Source organism: Ranitomeya variabilis, chromosome 8, assembly GCF_051348905.1.
Source record: "Ranitomeya variabilis isolate aRanVar5 chromosome 8, aRanVar5.hap1, whole genome shotgun sequence".
Taxonomy (NCBI): domain Eukaryota; kingdom Metazoa; phylum Chordata; class Amphibia; order Anura; family Dendrobatidae; genus Ranitomeya; species Ranitomeya variabilis.
The window spans coordinates 215,184,552-215,204,887 of NC_135239.1; the positions used below are offsets into that span (position 1 = coordinate 215,184,552).

The following is a 20,336-nucleotide window of genomic DNA, read 5'->3' on the forward strand; positions in this document are numbered from 1 at the left end:
TGTGACATTAATGAATGTGGAGAAGACAATGTGACATTAATGAATGTGGAGAAGACAATGTGACATTAATGAATGTGGGGAAGACAATGTGACGTTAATGAATGTGGAGAAGACAACGTGACAATAATGAATGTGGAGAAGACAATGTGACGTTAATGAATGTGGAGAAGACAACGTGACATTAATGAATGTGGGGAAGACAATGTGATGTTAATGAATGTGGAGAAGACAACGTGACGTTAATGAATGTGGGGAAGACAACGTGATGTTAATGTCTGCAATGGAACAACCCCTTTAAATGGAACCTGTTAAGTTGTGCAGCCAGAATGTTATAAAGCAGGAGGAGCTGAGACCCAGATATAGTTTTATAATAAGAACTTTTCCTATATCCCCATTTCTATTCTTAGGAGTCCTGTGGGCGGATCCTGTATGATTGTGCATAAAGAAAACTGTCAGTCACTCTGTAGCACCGCCCACTGGACTTCTCATCATAGAAAAATGAACGAATGAATAAGGTACAAGTTCTACTGATTTTCTTTCAACATTTAAATTACTGACTTTCCATTTCCTTCTTTCCTCACTATTCTTACCGTAAGGAATCCACAGCCTCACTGATCATTCAGTAAAGAATCCATAGTCTTACTGCTCTTACAGTAAAGAATCACAGTATGCATCTCTACAAGTCTGTCATTGTAAATTTGTTTACTGTAAATGATATCTATAACCCTGTATGTAGCCCCTTCTCATGTACAGCACCATGGAATTAATGGTGCTATATAAATAAATAATAATAATAATAATAATAATATAGATAGATAGATAGATAGATAGATAGATAGATAGATAATAGATACAGTTGAACCCAGAAGTTTCCATCCACTATATAAAGACACATCTGAATGTTTTTCTCCATATCTGACATGAAATCAGAATAAACCTTTCCCGTTTTAGGTCAATTAGGATTACCATAATTATTAATCCTGAAGCCACTTTGTTACCATCTTGGCAGTATGCTTCTGGTAATTCTCCATTTGGAAGACCCATTTCTGCCCAAGCTTTACCTTCCTATCTGATGTCTTGAGATGTTGCTTCAGTATTGTCACATAATCTTCTTTTCTCATGATGTCATCTATTTTGTGAAGTTCATCAGTCCCTCCTGCAGCAAACCAACCCCACAACATGGTGCTGCCTCCCCCATGTTTCACAGTGGGGATGGTGTTCTTAGGCTTCCAAGCTTCTCCCTTTTTCCTCCAAACCTAACGATGGTCATTATGCCCAAAAAGTTCAATTTTAATATTTTAGTTTCATCAGACCGCAGGACATGTCTCCAAAAATTAAGGTATTTGTACCTGTGTGCATTTGCAAACATTACTCTGGCTTTTTTTATGTTTCTTTTGGAGTAATGGCTTCTACCTGGCAGAGTGGCCTTTCAGCCCATGTTGATACAGTACTCGTTTCACTGTGGATAGTGACACAATGTTACCAGCTTCCGCCATCATCTTCACAAGGTCTTTTGCTTTTCTCCTTGGGTTGATATGAACATGTCGGACCAAAGCACGTTCATCTCTGGGACACAGAACCTGTCTCCTTCCTGAGGTTTATGATGGCTGGATATTGCCATCTTGATTATACTTACGTGTAATTGTTTGTACAAATGAACGAGGCACTTTCAGGGGTCTTGAAATTGTACCCAAAGATGAGCCAGACTTGTGCAAGTCTACAATTCTCTTCCTGATATCTTGGCTGATTTCTTTAGACTTTCTCATGATGCTACACAAAGAAGCAGTGTGTTTCAGGTGTGCATTAAAATACATCCACGGATGTGTCTCTAATTAACTCAGATGTTGCCATAAAAATCTATCAGAAGCTTCCAAACACATCACATCATCATATGGGCAGTCCAGAATTGTGTAAAGGCATAGTAATCTTAGTGTATGGAAACTTTTGATTTTGCAGTAAGAAAAATGTCTTAAAACATTCTCTCTCTCTCTCATTATTCTGGCATTTGGCAAATATTAATAATTATGGTAATCCTAATTGACCTAAAACAGGAAAGGTGTATTCTGATTTCATGTCAGATATGTCAGATGTGTCTTTATAGTGGATGGAAACTTCTGATTTCAACTGTAGATAGTGTGAGGCAGTGACCCGTGTCACAGGTAGGGGTCACTGTTTGTTCTCCCCAGGATGCACACGGAGGCATAGTGAGGCCATGAGGGGGCATTGCAGTCGCAGGTGTAGCTGTGATTGCAATGGTGAAGCAGTGACCGGTGTCACAGGTAGGGGTCACTGTATGAAGGCCATAGGAGTGCGTCGCAGTCACGGGCATAGCGGTGGCTGCAATGCAGACTAGAAATAATAAAAATAAGTGTAGTCTTGGATATGCTAGTGTCAAAGGCAGATGTAGGGGAAACCTGCTCTCGGCTGTTGTGTTGTGAAACAGACTGCAGGATGGTAGTCCTGTAGCTCGTTTCATTCCTGCCCTTTTTTTCCATGTGGCTGGAGGCCACGGGTTTCTTTGTTAAAAGCCCTGCAGTAAAGGGTTTGGGTGTGTCAGGTGTAATGTCAGTGTGAGTCTGGTGTTTGGCAGGAGTGCAGAGCAGGAGGCTCTGCAGAGCGCTGGCTGTGTGTGAAGCGACACAAGCAAGCAGAGCCGAACAGCCAAGGTAGCTGAAAGGTCTGGCACCCACAACATACACAGCGGTGCAGACGCCCACAGCAACTGGTCAGAGGAGGACTGGCGTGTTTAGTGCCTGCAAAAAGGAGGATATGGTTCCCAGCTGCTATCTGGAGGATATCATGGACTGAGTAAGAGACATTGACACGGTGGTGCAGTCGCCCATGCCTACTGGTCAAAGGGAAGGCAAGCGTGTTTAGTGACTGTAGTCTGTAACCTCGTCTCATGTACAGCACCATGGAATCAATGATGCTATATAAATAAATAATAATAAAATAGTCTAAAGGACGCCGTGTAGTATGTAGTGCTGTGAAAGGGACACTAATATTATATGCACTTGTGTGTGAATTAGACTCTAATGCCATGGAGTAACACATTAAAGGAGTTTTGTGTTTGAACTTTGTGGGTCACTGCCTCTTCACTGCGTAACGTGCGACCGCTGCATTACAGTAGATAATAGACAGATGATAGATAGATAGATGGATAGATAGATAACAGCTAGATAATAGATGATACTGCAGATAGATAGATAGATAGATATCCATTTGTAAAAATAATATAGAAGAAAATAGGAGGCGCACTCCAATAAATGATGAAATAAGTAGACTTTATTAGCCCATATGCTGTGGCCTCACCATATGGACTAATAAAGTTCACTTTTTTCATAATTTATTGGAGTGCTGCCTCCTTTTTTCTTTTAGATAGATAGATAGATAGATGATGGATAGATAGATAGATAGATAGATGATAGATAATAGATAGATAGGATAGATGATAGATAGATAACAGATAGATAGATAATAGATAGATAGATAGATAGATAGATAGATAGATAGATAGATAGATAGATAGATAATAGATAGATATATAATAGATAGATAATAAATAATAGATCATAGATAGATAGATAGATGATAGATAAATAGATAATAGATAGATAGATAGATAGATAGATGATAGATAGATAATAGATAGATAGATAGATGATAGATAGATAATAGATGATAGATAATAGATAGATAGATAGATAGATAATAGATAGATAATAAATAATAGATCATAGATAGATAGATAATAGATAGATAGATATATAATAGATAGATAATAAATAATAGATCATAGATAGATAGATGATAGATAGATAAATAGATAGATAGATAATAGATAGATAGATAATAGATAGATAGATCATAGATAGATGATTTATAGACAAATCCTTCCTTCTCTCTTCCTACGTTTTCTCCATCATTTCTTTCTGTGCTCGGCGCTTTCTTTCTCTTACTCTTCGCAGGTCGCGGCCTCCGGTTTCTCGTTGAACGTCTCGTACGTTTGGTCGATGGTGGAATGGATGAGAGTGATGACTCCGAGGACGATGTCTCCCCGGGAGGAGAAGGATTGAATACTTTCTTTTTCCAGGTGGCATCGATTTTGGGCAGATTCTTGGACAACTCCAATGAGCGCTAGAAAAACTAGAATCTTCGATAACCTCATCGGGAGGTCGGAGACGTGACAGTGAAGGACCAGAGTCATGTGTGTGACCACCGGGAGGAGCGGCGGCGCCTCTCTTATAGCTCTTCCCCCATGATTACCTGATCAGCCGCCAAGTGACAGGATAATTGAGATGTTCTAATGGGATAATTGTGGAAAATGGAATAAATGATTGTGTCAGTTTCCAATCATCTATTCTATTCCTGGTGGATCTGGTGAAACCTCCAGTGAAACATCCAATTCTCTGGTCCTCCAGGACAAGTCTGGCCTGCGATTAGCGGCTGCTCGGGAGACTCGTTATTTCCAGGCATCTGGGGTTTTGTAGTAAAGCCACAAAGTTGTTTTCGGTGAGATTTTGGAGGCCACCGAGGAGCAAGATGATGGAAAGACGCAGGATGAGGAAAGTGTTGGCCGCCTTCATGGTCATTGACCCCTGACATCTGCTGACAACCATGACCAGGGCAGGTGATTGGAAAATTACATATGCGAAAATCATTACAAATATACACAAAATATTAAACGAAAGAGAAGAAGACGTGAACATTGTGAAAACGGTGAATTTATTACCCGGCCTCAAACAAAGGTATAAAGACCTAAGAAATGACAGCGGATGTGTCGTCTATGTTATTCCTATTGTTGGGGAAGGTTATTTCCCCCCTTTATATATTTCCGCCTGTAGTAGATAATCCCTGTACTGTCTGTATATCCGGTGCAGCAGGGGGAGTGCGCTTTATGGCAGCTGCAAAGAATGAGAGACAGACTGATACACTTTATGGATAGATACGGCGCCTCCCGCAGGGATAATGGAGGGTCAGTGTATGGCATTAACGTCCTGTATTATCAAGGCCGTACAATAGATCCCTGCCCTCTAGTGATCATGAGATGGCTCTGCTGAACATGTCTCAGTCTACACAGTAAAGCTAACCAGTGGGATGGCCGTACAATAGATCCCTGCCCTCTAGTGATCATGAGATGGCTCTGCTGAACATGTCTCAGTCTACACAGTAAAGCTAACCAGTGGGATGGGAACGCGGGAAACGTAATGTGATTTTGCTTCAACAGCCCAGATATGAGCTGCACATTTTATACATTGATATTCACATAAAATATCACATTCTGATAAGTAAAGTCAAATATTGAGGGTGAAAGTTATAAAGATTGATTGTTCAGTCTGGTGCCCAGTCTGCCGCCACTCAGATGATTTCTATGTTTTCTTTACGATCTGACTCTTTGAGATTAAATACTCTTTAGTGTTCATATGAGGTTTCAAAATGATAATGTGACATTTTGGGGCAAAAATACAGCAAATCAGTCCAAGGCTGGAGGAGAGGATAGCAAAAATCTCCACGGCCACCATGTACTTGCCCTTGGTGCTGATATAGGCAGGGATAAAGGAGATCCAGACACTGGTGAAGACCAACATGCTGAATGTAATGAACTTGGCCTCGTTGAATCCATCAGGGAGGTTTCTGGCCAGAAAGGCAATGACCAGGGTCAAAAGAGCCAAACATCCCAGGAATCCCAACATGATGTAGAAGAAGGTGATGGACCTGTCCCTGCACTCTACGGTGATGACACCCTTCGTTGTCTTCATGTTGAGTTCTGGAGATGACGGATACATGATGACCCACGTCATGCAGATCACACTTTGGATGCTTGAGCCAGTGAGGACCATGGAGTTGGGAATTGAGGATCCCACCCATTTCCTGAGGGAGCTGTTTGGTTTTGTGGCACTAAAGGCAATGACAACAGTAATAGTTTTGGCAAAGATACAAGAGACGCAAAGGGAAAATATGGTCCCGAACACGGCCTGTCGGATGAGGCAGGTGATGATGGAAGGGCGGCCGATGAACAAGAAGGAGCAGAGGAAGCAGAAGAGCAGAGCCACCAGCAGAAGATAGCTCAGGCTCCTGTTATTAGCCTTCACTAGTGGAGTGTCCCAGAAACGGATGAAGATATAGAGAACTGAGATGGTGAGGAGCGAGCAGGCGCTGGTGATGGTGGACAATGCTACGCCCAAGGGTTCTCCATACGAGAGAAATTCAACCACCTTCGGGATACATTTGACTCGGTCCTCATTGGACCACTGATCCTCTGGGCACCTCATGCACTCGGTGGTATCTGAATAAAGAGTAGACAATGCTTAGATACAATGTATCAAGTCTATTCCAGAATTGTAACATTTCTAGTGAATGTCTGCCATAGATACATCTTATTAAGGCTGAAAATCAATAGAGAGGGGCAGTAATAGTAATAATGGTAGTAATAGTAACAGTAGTGGTAGTAATCCTACTATATAATTGTATAAGGTCCACTTCCGTTTGTCTGTCGCGGAAATCCCACGTCGTTGATTGGTCGCGGCCGGCTGGGTGCGACCAATCAGCGACAGGCACAGTCCGGCCGCGAATTGGCCCCTCCATACTCCCCTCCAGTCAGCGCCCCCATAGGGTTTTAGCAGTCCGTTAACGCTGCCATTAACCCTGTGAGATCAACTTTTTACTATTGATGCTGCCTATGCAGCATCAATAGTAAAAACATATAATGCTAAAAATAATAATAAAAAAAATCATTATATTCTCTCCTTCCAGCGTCCGCGGCAGCCTGTCTCGCTCCTCGCGATGCTCCGTTCCCAGTAATGCCTTGCGGCAATGACCCCAGATGACGTAGCGGTCTTGCGAGACCGCTACATTATCACGTGTTATTGCTGCAAGGCATTACTGGGAACGGAGCGTCGCGAGGAGCATCGTTAAAGGTCTGGGCTGGATTCGGGGGCCGACGGAAGGTGAGTATATAACTATTTTTCTCTTTTTAACAGGGATATGGTGCCCACATTGCTATATACTATGTGGGCTGTGTTATATACTATGTGGGCTGTGTTATATACTATGTGGGCTGTGTTATATACTGTGTGGCCTGTGTTATATACTACGTCGCTGTGCTATATACTACATAGGCTTTGCTATATGCTATGTGGGCTGTGCTATATACTACGTGGCTGTGCAATATACTGCGTGGGCTGTGCAATATACTACGTGGCTGTGTTATATACTGGGTGGATGTGCTATATACTACGTGGGCTGTGCTATATAGTACGTGGCTGTTATATACTATGTGGGCTGTGCTATATACTACGTGGGCTGTGCTATATACTACATGGGCTGTGTTATATACTATTTGGCTGTGCTATATACTATGTGGCTGTGCTATATACTACGTGGCAGTGTTATATACTACGTGGGCTGTGTTATATACTGCGTGGGCGGTGCTATATACTATGTGGGCTGTGCTATATACTATGTGGGCTGTGTTATATACTGCATGGGCTGTCTTATATACTCCGTGGGCTGTGCTATATACTACATGGGCTGTCCTATATACTACGTGGGCTGTGTTATATACTACATGGGCTGTGTTATATACTGCATGGGATGTCTTATATACTCCGTGGGCTGTGCTATATACTACGTGGGCTGTGTTATATACTGCATGGGCTATCTTATATACTTCGTGGGCTGTGCTATATACTACGTAGGCTGTGTTATATACTGCGTGGGCTATGCTATATACTACCTGGCTGTGCTATATACTACCTGGTTGTGCAATGTCCTATGTGGCTGTGCAATATACTATGTGGCTGTGCTATATACTACATGGGCTGTGCTATATACTACGTGGCTGTGTTATATACTGTGTGGGCTGTGCTATATACTATGTGGGCTGTTATATACAACGTTGCTGTGCAATATACTACGTGGCTGTGATATATACTATGTGGGCTGTGTTATATACTACATAGCTGTGTTATATACTGCGTGGGCTGTTTTATATACTACGTGGCTGTGCAATATACTACGTGGTTGTGCAATATACTATGTGGCTGTGCTATATACTACGTGGGCTGTGCTATATACTACGTGGCTGTGTTATATACTGTGTGGGCTGTGCTATATACTATGTGGGCTGTTATATACAACGTGGCTGTGCAATATACTACGTGGCTGTGATATATACTACGTGGGCTGTGTTATACACTACATGGCTGTGATATATACCGCGTGGGCTGTGTTATATACTACGTGGCTGTGCAATATACTACGTGGCTGTGCTATATACTACGTGGGCTGTGTTATATACTGGGTGGGCTGTGCTGTATACTACGTGGCTGTGCTATATACTACGTGGCTGTGCTATATACTACGTGGAAATCTTCATAAATAAACTACATACATATTCTAGAATACCCGATGCGTTAGAATCGGGTCACCATCTAGTAGTAGTAATAATAGTGGTAGTAATAGTAGTAATAATAGTGGTAGTAATAGTAACAGTAGTAATAATAGTAGTGGTAGTCATTAGTGATGAGCGAGTATACTTGTTGTTCGGGTTTTCCAGAGCACGCTCGGGTGATCTCCGATTATTTGTTAGTGTTCGGAGATTTAGTTTTCCTTGCCCCAGCTGGATGATTTACGGCTACTAGCCAGCCTGAGTACATGTGGGGGTTGCCTGGTTGCTAGGGAATCCCCACATGTAATCAAGCTGGCTAATAGATGTAAATCATTCAGCTGCAGCAAGAAAAACTAAATCTCCGAGCAGTCATAAATACTCGGAGATCACCCGAGCAGCGAGTACACTCACTCATCACTAGTAGTAATCGCTCCGTCTTTATAACGTGCAGCGATCCGCCGACGTCTCCTCTATTATCGATGTCACAGTAATAACTGAACTAATAAATTCTGAACTTTGCAAGAGATCCAGAGCTAGAAAAGAAAATGTCGGCATTTTTATAAACTAGGATCGCACCGGTCTGGTTGGAAATTTCTCCATCTGAACAAGGATGACAATCATAGCAGCAAAACGGTTGCCCCTCTCTGGGAGCCTTCCAGAATCCTGGGGGGCAACTATCACAACACACAGATGAGGGGACCTGAAAGAAGACAATGGATGAGTGACCTGATAATATTGAAGTAATAATGGGAAGCAACAATTGGCAATGTGAAATCCAAGTGGGCGGGCAGCTTGTTAGGGCATGCTGGGAGTTGTAGTTCCAGCTAGGGAATCACAGGTCAGAGACAGCTGCTGCAGAACATCAGGTAATGTAACAAGAATTAAGAATCAGGACCATTCACCTCCTTGTACTTCTCTCCCCATATGATCCCTTTTTCATTCAGGATCAGCTTTTTACCATTGGGGCCCCAGTCATCAAAGATCCCGACGTTGACAAGTTCTCCCTTCATATCCTCAGACATTTGCCAGTTCAGAACATCATAAAGTCCTTTCAATTCTCCCTTTTCATCAAAGGCGACTCTCTCCCCGGCCGAGGTCAGGAAGAGCACACGTTTAATGTAATAGAAAAGCTTGAAGGCAAAGAAGAGGCAGAAAATGTTACATTGTATCTACAGTGAGCACAGAGCGGAGGATACAAAGTATCACTTACACTTTGGTCCAGAAATATTTGGCCAGTGACAAATCTTCATGATTTCAGCTCTGCAGGCCGCTATTTTGCTATTTTGCAATTCAAGTAGAGACTTTCAGGTTAAATTAAGAAGGGTTAAATAGAAATCTCCTGTGAACGTTTAGGAATTGCAGCCATTTTCCTATAAAGCCTCCTCATTTCAGGGGCTCATAAGCAATTAGATACATTCACTTCCCCATAAATAAAATTTCCTTCTTTAACCCCTTGTAGAGAATCCATCTCAGCAATAATGGCCTGAAGTTTGGAGGACATGGATGTCACCATCACTGGTGTCCTCCAGTGTGAGGCTTTGCAGTAATGATGGCCTGAAGTCTGGAGGCCATGGACGTCACTATCACTGGTCTCCTCCAGTGTGAGGCTTTATATAATGATGGCTGAAGTCTGGAGGCCATGACCATTTCCATTACTGGTCTCGTCCGGTGTGAGGCTTTGTATAATGACGGCTTGGAGGACATGGCTGTCACCATCACTGGTCTCCTCCGGTGTGAGGCTCTGTATAATGATGGCCTGGAGGCCATGGCCGTCACCATCACTGGTCTCCTCCGGTGTGAGGCTTTGTATAATGACGGCCTGGAGGCCATGGCCGTCACCATTACTGGCCTCCTCCAGTGTGAGGCTTTGTTTAATGATGGCCTGGAGGCCATGGCCGTCACCATCACTGGTCTCCTCCGGTGTGAGGCTTTGTATAATGACGGCCTGGAGGCCATGGCCGTCACCATTACTGGTCTCCTCCAGTGTGAGGCTTTGTTTAATGATGGCCTGGAGGCCATGGCCGTCACCATCACTGGCCTCCTCCGGTGTGAGGCTTTGTATAATGACAGCCTGGAGGCCATGGCCATCACCATCACTGGTCTCCTCCGGAGTGAGGCTTTGTATAATGACAGCCTGGAGGCCATGGCCATCACCATCACTGGTCTCCTCCGGTGTGAGTTTTTTTCGCCTTTACTGTAATAACTTCAGTTCTTACTTGTTTGTAGCTTTTTTGCCTTCAGTTTTGTCTTCAGCCTTCAGTGATGTCATCAATAAACACTAATGACCTGATGCCATTGGAAGCCATGCATGCCCGTGCCATCACACCGCCTCCACCATGTGTTACACAGGATGTGCCGAGGATCAGAAGTCGCTCCAAGCCTTCTCCTTCTTCGCACCATTCTGGTACAGGTTGATCTTAGTTTTGTTATTCCAGAACTGATCGGCTTCCTTAGATGTTTTTTGGCAAAGTCTAATCTGGCCTTTGTATTTCCCGGCTAATTATTGGTTGGTACATTGTGGCCTTGTGGTGAATTCTCTGTATTCGCTCTCCTGAAGTCTTCTCTGTATGGTAGACTTAGATACTGAGACCCTGACTTCCTGGAGAGTGTTCTTCACTTGGGGGATGTTGTGAAGGGGTTTTCTTCATCATGAGAAGGATTCTGCGATCATCCACCACTGTTGTCTTTCGGGGACGTCCAGGCCTTTTTCCGTTCGCTGCTCACCAGTGCGCTCTTTTTCTGCAGAATGCATCAAATTGTTGATTAGGCCACTCAACATTTCTGCTTTATCACCTCTCTGATGGATTTCTTCTTTTTTACACCCTAAGGATGATCTGTTTATCTTCCATTGACTGCTCCTCTGACCACATGTTGGAACAGCTTCTAAATGCAAATGCCGCACCTGGAATCACCTCCAGACCTTTACCTGCTTAATTGATGATGAGTTAACAAGGGAATAGCCCAAGCAGCCATTAAAGAGCTTTTCAGAGAATTGTCCAGTTACTTTTGGTCCCTTGAAAAGGAGGTAGCTCCATATTAAAGAACTGTAATTCCTAAACCCTTCCTCCGATTAGGATGCAAATCCCTCAGATGAAAGCTGAGAGTCGGCATTTTAAGCCCAGATTGATGATAGGACTGGATCTGGAATATGTTTTAGTAAACGGCTAAAATGCCAAAACTTATCACTGTCCAAATATTCCTGCACCTAATTGTATGGTGAGTCCAGAGCAGAGGACACAAAGTATCAGAGGATAAAGTTTATACTTTCACTGACGATTCTACACATTCTCATTCGCTCCATACCTGCCATGGTTGGAAATCCTTGACGTTTGCACATGTGCCGTTGCTGAAGGGTCCGGTCCCCTCCTGGCAGGACAGCATGTTATGTATAGCGTGTGCCACGGCGTACACAGCACTGTACACCGACACAGATAATCTGAAGTTTGTGGTGTCGTACACTGAATTGTCCACTTTGGTCAGGTTTTCTTTGCCGCTGCACCACGTGACATTGGTGGCACTGGATATGTTGCCCACATAATTCTCCTTCCACTTACAAGGAAACACTTGTTCCCAAAACTCCCTGATGAAGATATCATTGGGGTACTTTGCTGGTTCTACGCTGTAGAGGAAGTCCCGGAAACCTGGGATGTTAGAGCTGTATTTGGCCAGCCCAAGAGTCCCATTAAGGACGGTCCATAGATCTTTTTGTGTAAAGACGGCTGAGGGCAGCCAACTCCCTACCGCGATCCAGACTTTCCCAGAGATCTTGCTGGCAATGATGGCCTGGAAAAAAGCAATCAGCTCGGTGGCGTACGCGTACAGGACAATGACATTGGTCTTGGTTTTTTGTATGGAGGTGATGATGTTATCGAGACTTTCTTTGCTTGGAGGGGTAGAGAGGGTTTTGGCAAAAGCCACACAGATGCTGTTCTTTGCCATCTCCACCTTCAGCTTCCGGCTTCCTTCGTCTCCATAGTCATTATTGGAAGACAAGATGCCAACCCAGGACCAATTAAAGTGCTTCATCATCTGGACCACAGCAACAGGCTGAGAGTCCACAGTACCGACTGTGCGGACAAAGGAAGGGAACTGGGTCTTATCGGCCAAGGAGGGAAGAGCTGAAGCATAGCTGATCTGGAAAGAAAACCGGGAAAATAGTGATTCAGAAGACCCCAAAAGCGGTAACAGTACATCAACCACATCAGCATAGCCCAACACTGACTGTCGTACAGGGAGCAAAGTGGTCAACAGTGACTGACATACAGGTATAGACGTGGTCAACAGTGACTGACGTACAGGTATAGACGTGACCAACAGTGACTGACGTACAGGTATAGACGTGGCCAACAGTGACTGACGTACAGGTAAAGACGTGGCCAACAGTGACTGACGTACAGGTATAGACGTGACCAACAGTGACTGACGTACAGGTATAGATGTGGTCAACAGTGACTGACATACAGGTATAGACGTGGTCAACAGTGACTGACATACAGGTATAGACGTGGCCAACAGTGACTGATGTACAGATATAGACGTGGCCAACAGTGACTGACGTACAGGTATAGTTGTAGCCAACAGTGACTGACGTACAGGTATAGACGTGGCCAACAGTGACTGATGTAAAGGTATAGACGTGGCCAACAGTGACTTATGTACAGGTATAGACGTGGTCAACAGTGACTGACGTATAGGTATAGACGTGGCCAACAGTGACTGATGTACAGGTATAGACATGACCAACAGTGACTGACATACAGGTATTGATGTGGCCAACAGTGACTGACATACAGGTATAGACGTGGCCAACAGTGACTGACATACAGGTATAGACGTGGCCAACAGTGACTGACGTACAGGTATAGACGTGACCAACAGTGACTGACGTACAGGTATAGACATGACCAACAGTGACTGATGTACAGGTATAGACGTGACCAACAGTGACTGACGTACAGGTATAGACGTATCCAACAGTGACTGACGTACAGATATAGACGTGGCCAACAGTGACTGACGTACAGGTATAGACGTGGCCAACAGTGACTGACGTACAGGTATAGACGTGACCAACAGTGACTGACGTACAGATATAGACGTGACCAACAGTGACTGACATACAGGTATAGACGTGACCAACAGTGACTGACGTACAGATATAGACGTGGCCAACAGTGACTGACGTACAGGTATAGACGTGGCCAACAGTGACTGACGTACAGGTATAGACGTGGCCAACAGTGACTGTCACAAAGGTATAGACGTGGCCAACAGTGACTGACATACAGGTATAGACATGACCAACAGTGACTGACGTACAGGTATAGACGTGGCCAACAGTGACTGACGTACAGGTATAGACGTGGCCAACAGTGACTGACGTACAGGTATAGACGTGACCAACAGTGACTGACGTACAGATATAGACGTGGCCAACAGTGACTGACGTACAGGTATAGACGTGGCCAACAGTGACTGACGTACAGGTATAGACGTGGCCAACAGTGACTGTCACAAAGGTATAGACGTGGCCAACAGTGACTGACATACAGGTATAGACATGACCAACAGTGACTGACGTACAGGTATAGACGTGGCCAACAGTGACTGACGTACAGGTATAGACGTGACCAACAGTGACTGATGTACAGGTATAGACGTGGCCAACAGTGACTGATGTACAGGTATAGACGTGGTCAACAGTGACTGACGTACAGGTATAGACGTGGCCAACAGTGACTGATGTACAGGTATAGACATGACCAACAGTGACTGACATACAGGTATTGACGTGGCCAACAGTGACTGACATACAGGTATAGACGTGGCCAACAGTGACTGACATACAGGTATAGACGTGGCCAACAGTGACTGACGTACAGGTATAGACGTGACCAACAGTGACTGACGTACAGGTATAGACATGACCAACAGTGACTGATGTACAGGTATAGACGTGACCAACAGTGACTGACGTACAGGTATAGACGTGACCAACAGTGACTGACGTACAGATATAGACGTGGCCAACAGTGACTGACGTACAGGTATAGACATGGCCAACAGTGACTGACGTACAGGTATAGACGTGACCAACAGTGACTGACGTACAGGTATAGACGTGACCAACAGTGACTGACGTACAGATATAGACGTGTCCAACAGTGACTGACGTACAGGTATAGACGTGGCCAACAGTGACTGACGTACAGGTATAGACGTGGCCAACAGTGACAGACGTACAGGTATAGACGTGGCCAACAGTGACTGTCACAAAGGTATAGACGTGGCCAACAGTGACTGATGTACAGGTATAGACGTGGACAACAGTGACTGACATAAAGGTATAGACATGACCAACAGTGACTGACGTACAGGTATAGACGTGGCCAACAGTGACTGACGTACAGGTATAGATGTGACCAACAGTGACTGATGTACAGGTATAGACGTGGCCAACAGTGACTGATGTACAGGTATAGACGTGGTCAACAGTGACTGACGTACAGGTATAGACGTGGCCAACAGTGACTGATGTACAGGTATAGACATGACCAACAGTGACTGACATACAGGTATTGACGTGGCCAACAGTGACTGACATACAGGTATAGACGTGGCCAACAGTGACTGACGTACAGGTATAGATGTGGCCAACAGTGACTGACATACAGGTATAGACGTGGCCAACAGTGACGGACGTACAGGCATAGACGTGGCCAACAGTGACTGTCACAAAGGTATAGACGTGGCCAACAGAGACTGACGTACAGATATAGACGTGGCCAACAGTGACTGACGTACAGGTATAGATGTGGCCAACAGTGACTGACATACAGGTATAGACGTGGCCAACAGTGACGGACGTACAGGCATAGACGTGGCCAACAGTGACTGTCACAAAGGTATAGACGTGGCCAACAGTGACTGTCACAAAGGTATAGATGTGACCAACAGTGACTGACGTACAGGTATAGACGTGACCAACAGTGACTGATGTACAGGTATAGACATGACCAACAGTGACTGACGTACAGATATAGACGTGGCCAACAGTGACTGACGTACAGATATAGACATGGCCAACAGTGACTGACGTACAGATATAGACATGGCCAACAGTGACTGACGTACAGGTATAGACGTGACCAACAGTGACTGACGTACAGGTATAGACGTGGCCAACAGTGACTGACGTACAGGTATAGACGTGACCAACAGTGACTGACGTACAGATATAGACGTGGCCAACAGTGCTGACATACAGGTATAGACGTGACCAACAGTGACTGATGTACAGGTATAGACGTGACCAACAGTGACTGACGTACAGGTATAGACGTGACCAACAGTGACTGACGTACAGGTATAGACGTGACCAACAGTGACTGACGTACAGGTATACAGTACCTTGCCCTGTGCAGACCCCAGACCTCTGTCCGGTGCATACAGTACATTACTCTGCGCAGACCCCAGACCTCTGTCCGGTGCATACAGTACCTTGCTCTGCGCAGACCCCAGACCTGTGTCCAGTGCATACAGTACTTTGCCCTGCGCAGACCCCAGACCTCTGTCAGGTGCATACAGTACCTTACTCTGCGCAGACCCCAGACCTCTGTCCGGTGCATACAGTACCATGCCCGGCGCAGACCCCAGACCTCTGTCCGGTGCATACAGTACCATGCCCGGCGCAGACCCCAGACCTCTGTCCAGTGCATACAGTACCTTGCTCTGCACAGACCCCAGACCTCTGTCCGGTGCATACAGTACCATGCCTGGCGCAGACCCCAGACCTCTGTCCGGTGCATACAGTACCTTGCCCGGCGCAGACCCCAGACCTCTGTCCGGTGCATACAGTACCATGCCTGGCGCAGACCCCAGACCTCTGTCCGGTGCATACAGTACCATGCCTGGCGCAGACCCCAGACCTCTGTCCGGTGCATACAGTACCATGCCTGGCGCAGACCCCAGACCTCTGTCCGGTGCATACAGTACCATGCCTGGCGCAGACCCCAGACCTCTGTCCGGTGCATACAGTACCTTGCCCGGCGCAGACCCCAGACCTCTGTCCTTTCACCTCTTTACCTGTGGGAAATGTGTGAGCCCCAATATTCGTGCGATTGCCACCGACCCAGATGACGGTGAGTCTCCCACCACGGCGGACAGTTTGGGGGGCTCTGAGCGGCAGCTGTAGTTTGGCACCTTGGATTGGTGTCCTGACAGATAATACATGACGCCGTCTATGGCGGCCAGGTCCGAATAACAAGAGTCATAAACCTCGTAGCCCAGCGAGACGTTCGGCACCAGCAGAGGGCTGGCATTGATTTCCTCCACGGCAAATAACATTGCGAGGACGTACTGGTATTTCTCCATGTAAAACCTAAGGAACAAGAGGTGAAAAGAGAAATCTCAGGACTTCTATATTCTGATGTGAAGACCCCCAAATATTAGAAATGGGTGCAAAAAATGCGAAGCACAAATCTCTCTTTCCTACAAAGTATCCGTCAGCGCATAGACACGATTGTATCCTCTCCACTATGTACAGAGGCGAGGGGTCTCCTATCTCCTGACGATCATGGGAAATAACGCAGAAATAAACTTCTCTCAGAGCCGTAACCTCAGATCTCGCGCAGTTTTCTGTCCTCGTCTTGCGATCTACAAGTTAAATCCTGACATCATTGCCCCGTCCGTAAATAATGTACAGGGGTCACTTACTTTTCGCACATGCGGGACGGAGGCTTGGCTGCAAACTTTAATGTTTGTTTGACAGTTTTCTCGTGCACAGGAATCAGCGCCCCGATGAGGATCCGTCCGCCATGTTTATAAGTCGGTAATGGCGTCTCTGAGAATCGACAGGATGGAGAAGCTTCACTCACTGATACCAGGAGGAACGTAGAGATCCCGAAAAAGAGAAGCATCGTCTGAGCGGAAGACCGGAGGGTGAGAAAAAGGGGACAAAAAAAGATGGATGGATGGATGGATATAGAGATATAGATAGATAGATAGATATATATAGATAGATACTAGATATAGATAGATAATAGATAGATATAGATAGATATAGATAATAATAGATAATAGATAATCAATCGATAGATAATAGATAGATAATAGATAGATGATAGAGAATACATAGATAATAGATAGATAATAGATAAATAGATAGATAGATAATAGATGATAGATAGATAGATATAGATAGATAATAGATAGATGATAGATAATAGAGAGATGGATAGAGAGATAGATAGATAGATAGATAGATAGATAGATAGATAGATAATACATAGATAATAGATAGATATAGATAGATAATAGATAGATGATAGATAATAGATAGATAATCGATCGTTAGATAATAGATAGATAATAGAGAGATGGATAGAGAGATAGATAATAGATAGATAGATAGATAGATAGATAGATAATAGACAGATAGATAGATAGATAGATAGATAGATAGATAGATGATAGATAGATAGATAATACATAGATAATAGATAGATATAGATAGATAATAGATAGATGATAGATAATAGATAGATAATAGATAGATGATGGATAATAGATCGATAATCGATCGTTAGATAATAGATAGATAATAGAGAGATGGATAGAGAGATAGATAATAGATAGATAGATAGATAATAGACAGATAGATAGATAGATAGATAATAGACAGATAGATAGATAGATAGAAGATAGATAGATAGATAGATAATAGACAGATAGATAGATAGATAGATAGATAGATAGATAGATAGATAGATAGATAATAGACAGATAGATAGATAGATAGATAGATAGATAGATAGATAGATAGATAAACACTATGTAACTCATTTTTATATATTTTTTGTTCCTGGGTCCAAAGTGTGATTTCCTAACCCGTTATGCCTGAAACAAATCGAAAATAGTTGTTGTTCCACAAAAACTTTGCTTCTGTGATCAGGACAATTAAATTTTTAAATTTGTCTGTTTTCGGGAAAATTCTCCATTCGTATTCAATACTGGGTAATCTTCATTGTCCTGATCACAGAAGCAAAGTTTTTGTGGAACAACAACTATTTTCGATTTGTTTCAGGCATAACGGGTTAGGAAATCACACTTTGGACCCAGGAACAAAAAATATATAAAAATTTGCTATAGCGTAATTTCCTTTTTTTGACACAATATACTGTATACAACATTTTTCTGCCCTGTGCGCATAAAATCAAAGTTTGTGCTGAATGAAGTAGTTTTTCCATAGTCTTTAAACATAAGCAGTTGAAATATTACACTTGGAAACCAGGAACAAAAATTGTGTTACATAGTGTAACAAATAATAGATTGATAATAGATGATAGATAATAGATAGATAATAGATAGATAGATAGATAGATAGATAGATAGATAGATAGATGATAGATAGATAGATAAATAATATATAGATATTTTATATATAGATTTTTTTCTGTATTTTCTGTATTACAGTCTCACAACATTTGCTTTAGATTTATTTTTATTTTGATTGATGTCAAACTATAAAAGATAGAGAAAGTCTGAGATTACTTCCAGTCTTTGCCTCCTCATCTGAACATTCTATCGTTGCTTTTCATAGTGTAGTACAGACATCTTTTACTTGCACTGAATTTTATTTTTATTAAATATTGGAAATGTAAGATAAAATTAAAATGAACATTTTTCAGAAACAATTGGAAATTATCATTTTAGAATTTAATTTTGACATGTAAAATATAATTTGAAAATATTATTAATTGGTAAATTTTAAGTAGGGAAAATTAATGTAAAAAAAACTTACCTTTACCATGTGTAATGAAGAATATTATAATTTGTAAAATTAACACAATTTAACATTCTGCCTTTACTTTTTAGAATATTACCTACAATAACCGGGTAAATATACTGTTAATAATAAAAGACAATGTATATGTTATGAGATGTCCGTCTCACCGGGTGACGCGGCGGGCAGCGCTTCCGTGCGGGCAGCACTCCATCTACTGCAGAACATCAGACGTCTCGTCACCATTTATAGGTTTTGGTTTTCCTCTAGGAAATAAGTTGACCCTATAATTTTAGTAATTTCATTTTTGTCCATCTGAGATTTTAAAATCACTGCAATCAATATAATGCTAGGCTCCGCTAATAACAAGGTGCAAAGGTGAAGATGATGATTATATGGCAGGTAATTATACCTGGATCTAATCCCCAATAGACATGATCTAGAAAGTTCTGAAAAAAATATAATTATAAATTATAGAATACAAGGGACAGGCTCACATTTATTAATGAAATATGAATTAATTTATTCCGATAATTATTTACATTTGTGTAACAAATAATAAAGGTTTTGGCCTCACAGTCCACGATGACGGGCGCCGCGCGGAACAGAAAACAATTGTAAAGTTCTATCAATGGATAAATTGTATCAATTGTCAGTTGACATTTTTTGACCTGAAAATAATCAAATAAAAGTAAAAAATTTAACAGTAAAATGTATTAAAAGTAAATGCAAACAGACAGCAGACATTGGCAATAAAAACGTTTAGATTGTCCAACATTTGATTTACATTTATGGAAACTAGAGTCCCTGGTGTGATTCTTCAAGTAGCAGGTATCATATTCATCAACCATTACAAGGCGCATGGACATGGTAAGCGATTACCGAACCTTAGGGGGAGAATGTGTCCACTAGATCACCAAGAAATGAAGACCAAAGCCTAAGATGAAGCACTGACAAAACCTCAAACAACAAGACCAGCAGGGACTGGGAGCTGGGAAACTAGTACAAGTATAGGGCTGAAAAAAGACTGTGCAGATGAGGACCTTCACCTAATCCAGGAGAATATGTATCGCAAGGGATCTGCAGAAAAGCCACTGGACCACTGAGGAAAATAAAATTTAGAATGGAAGTGCATTGTATGGTGGATCACCAAGGATGGGGCCC

At 43.0% G+C, this 20,336-nt stretch overlaps 2 protein-coding genes across 2 annotated transcripts in view; both read right to left on the bottom strand.

The window, feature by feature from the left end:
* LOC143788863 (vomeronasal type-2 receptor 26-like) overlaps positions 1-4,168 on the bottom strand; it is a 40,231-nt gene extending 36,063 nt beyond the window's left edge. Inside the window, exon 1 of the mRNA XM_077278776.1 lies at positions 3,960-4,168. Within this exon, the coding sequence (XP_077134891.1) occupies positions 3,960-4,168 (209 nt within the window). The remainder of the gene's footprint in view (positions 1-3,959) is intronic.
* A 1,201-nt stretch (positions 4,169-5,369) lies between these two features.
* On the bottom strand, positions 5,370-17,307 carry LOC143788864 (extracellular calcium-sensing receptor-like). The gene is made up of 6 exons (XM_077278777.1): positions 17,105-17,307; positions 16,475-16,769; positions 11,693-12,523; positions 9,292-9,519; positions 8,966-9,089; positions 5,370-6,286 (listed from the first exon to the last, which is right to left on the bottom strand). The coding sequence occupies exons 1-6, from the start codon at positions 17,305-17,307 to the stop codon at positions 5,370-5,372; spliced, it is 2,598 nt and encodes an 865-aa protein (XP_077134892.1).
* Positions 17,308-20,336: the final 3,029 nt, after the last annotated feature.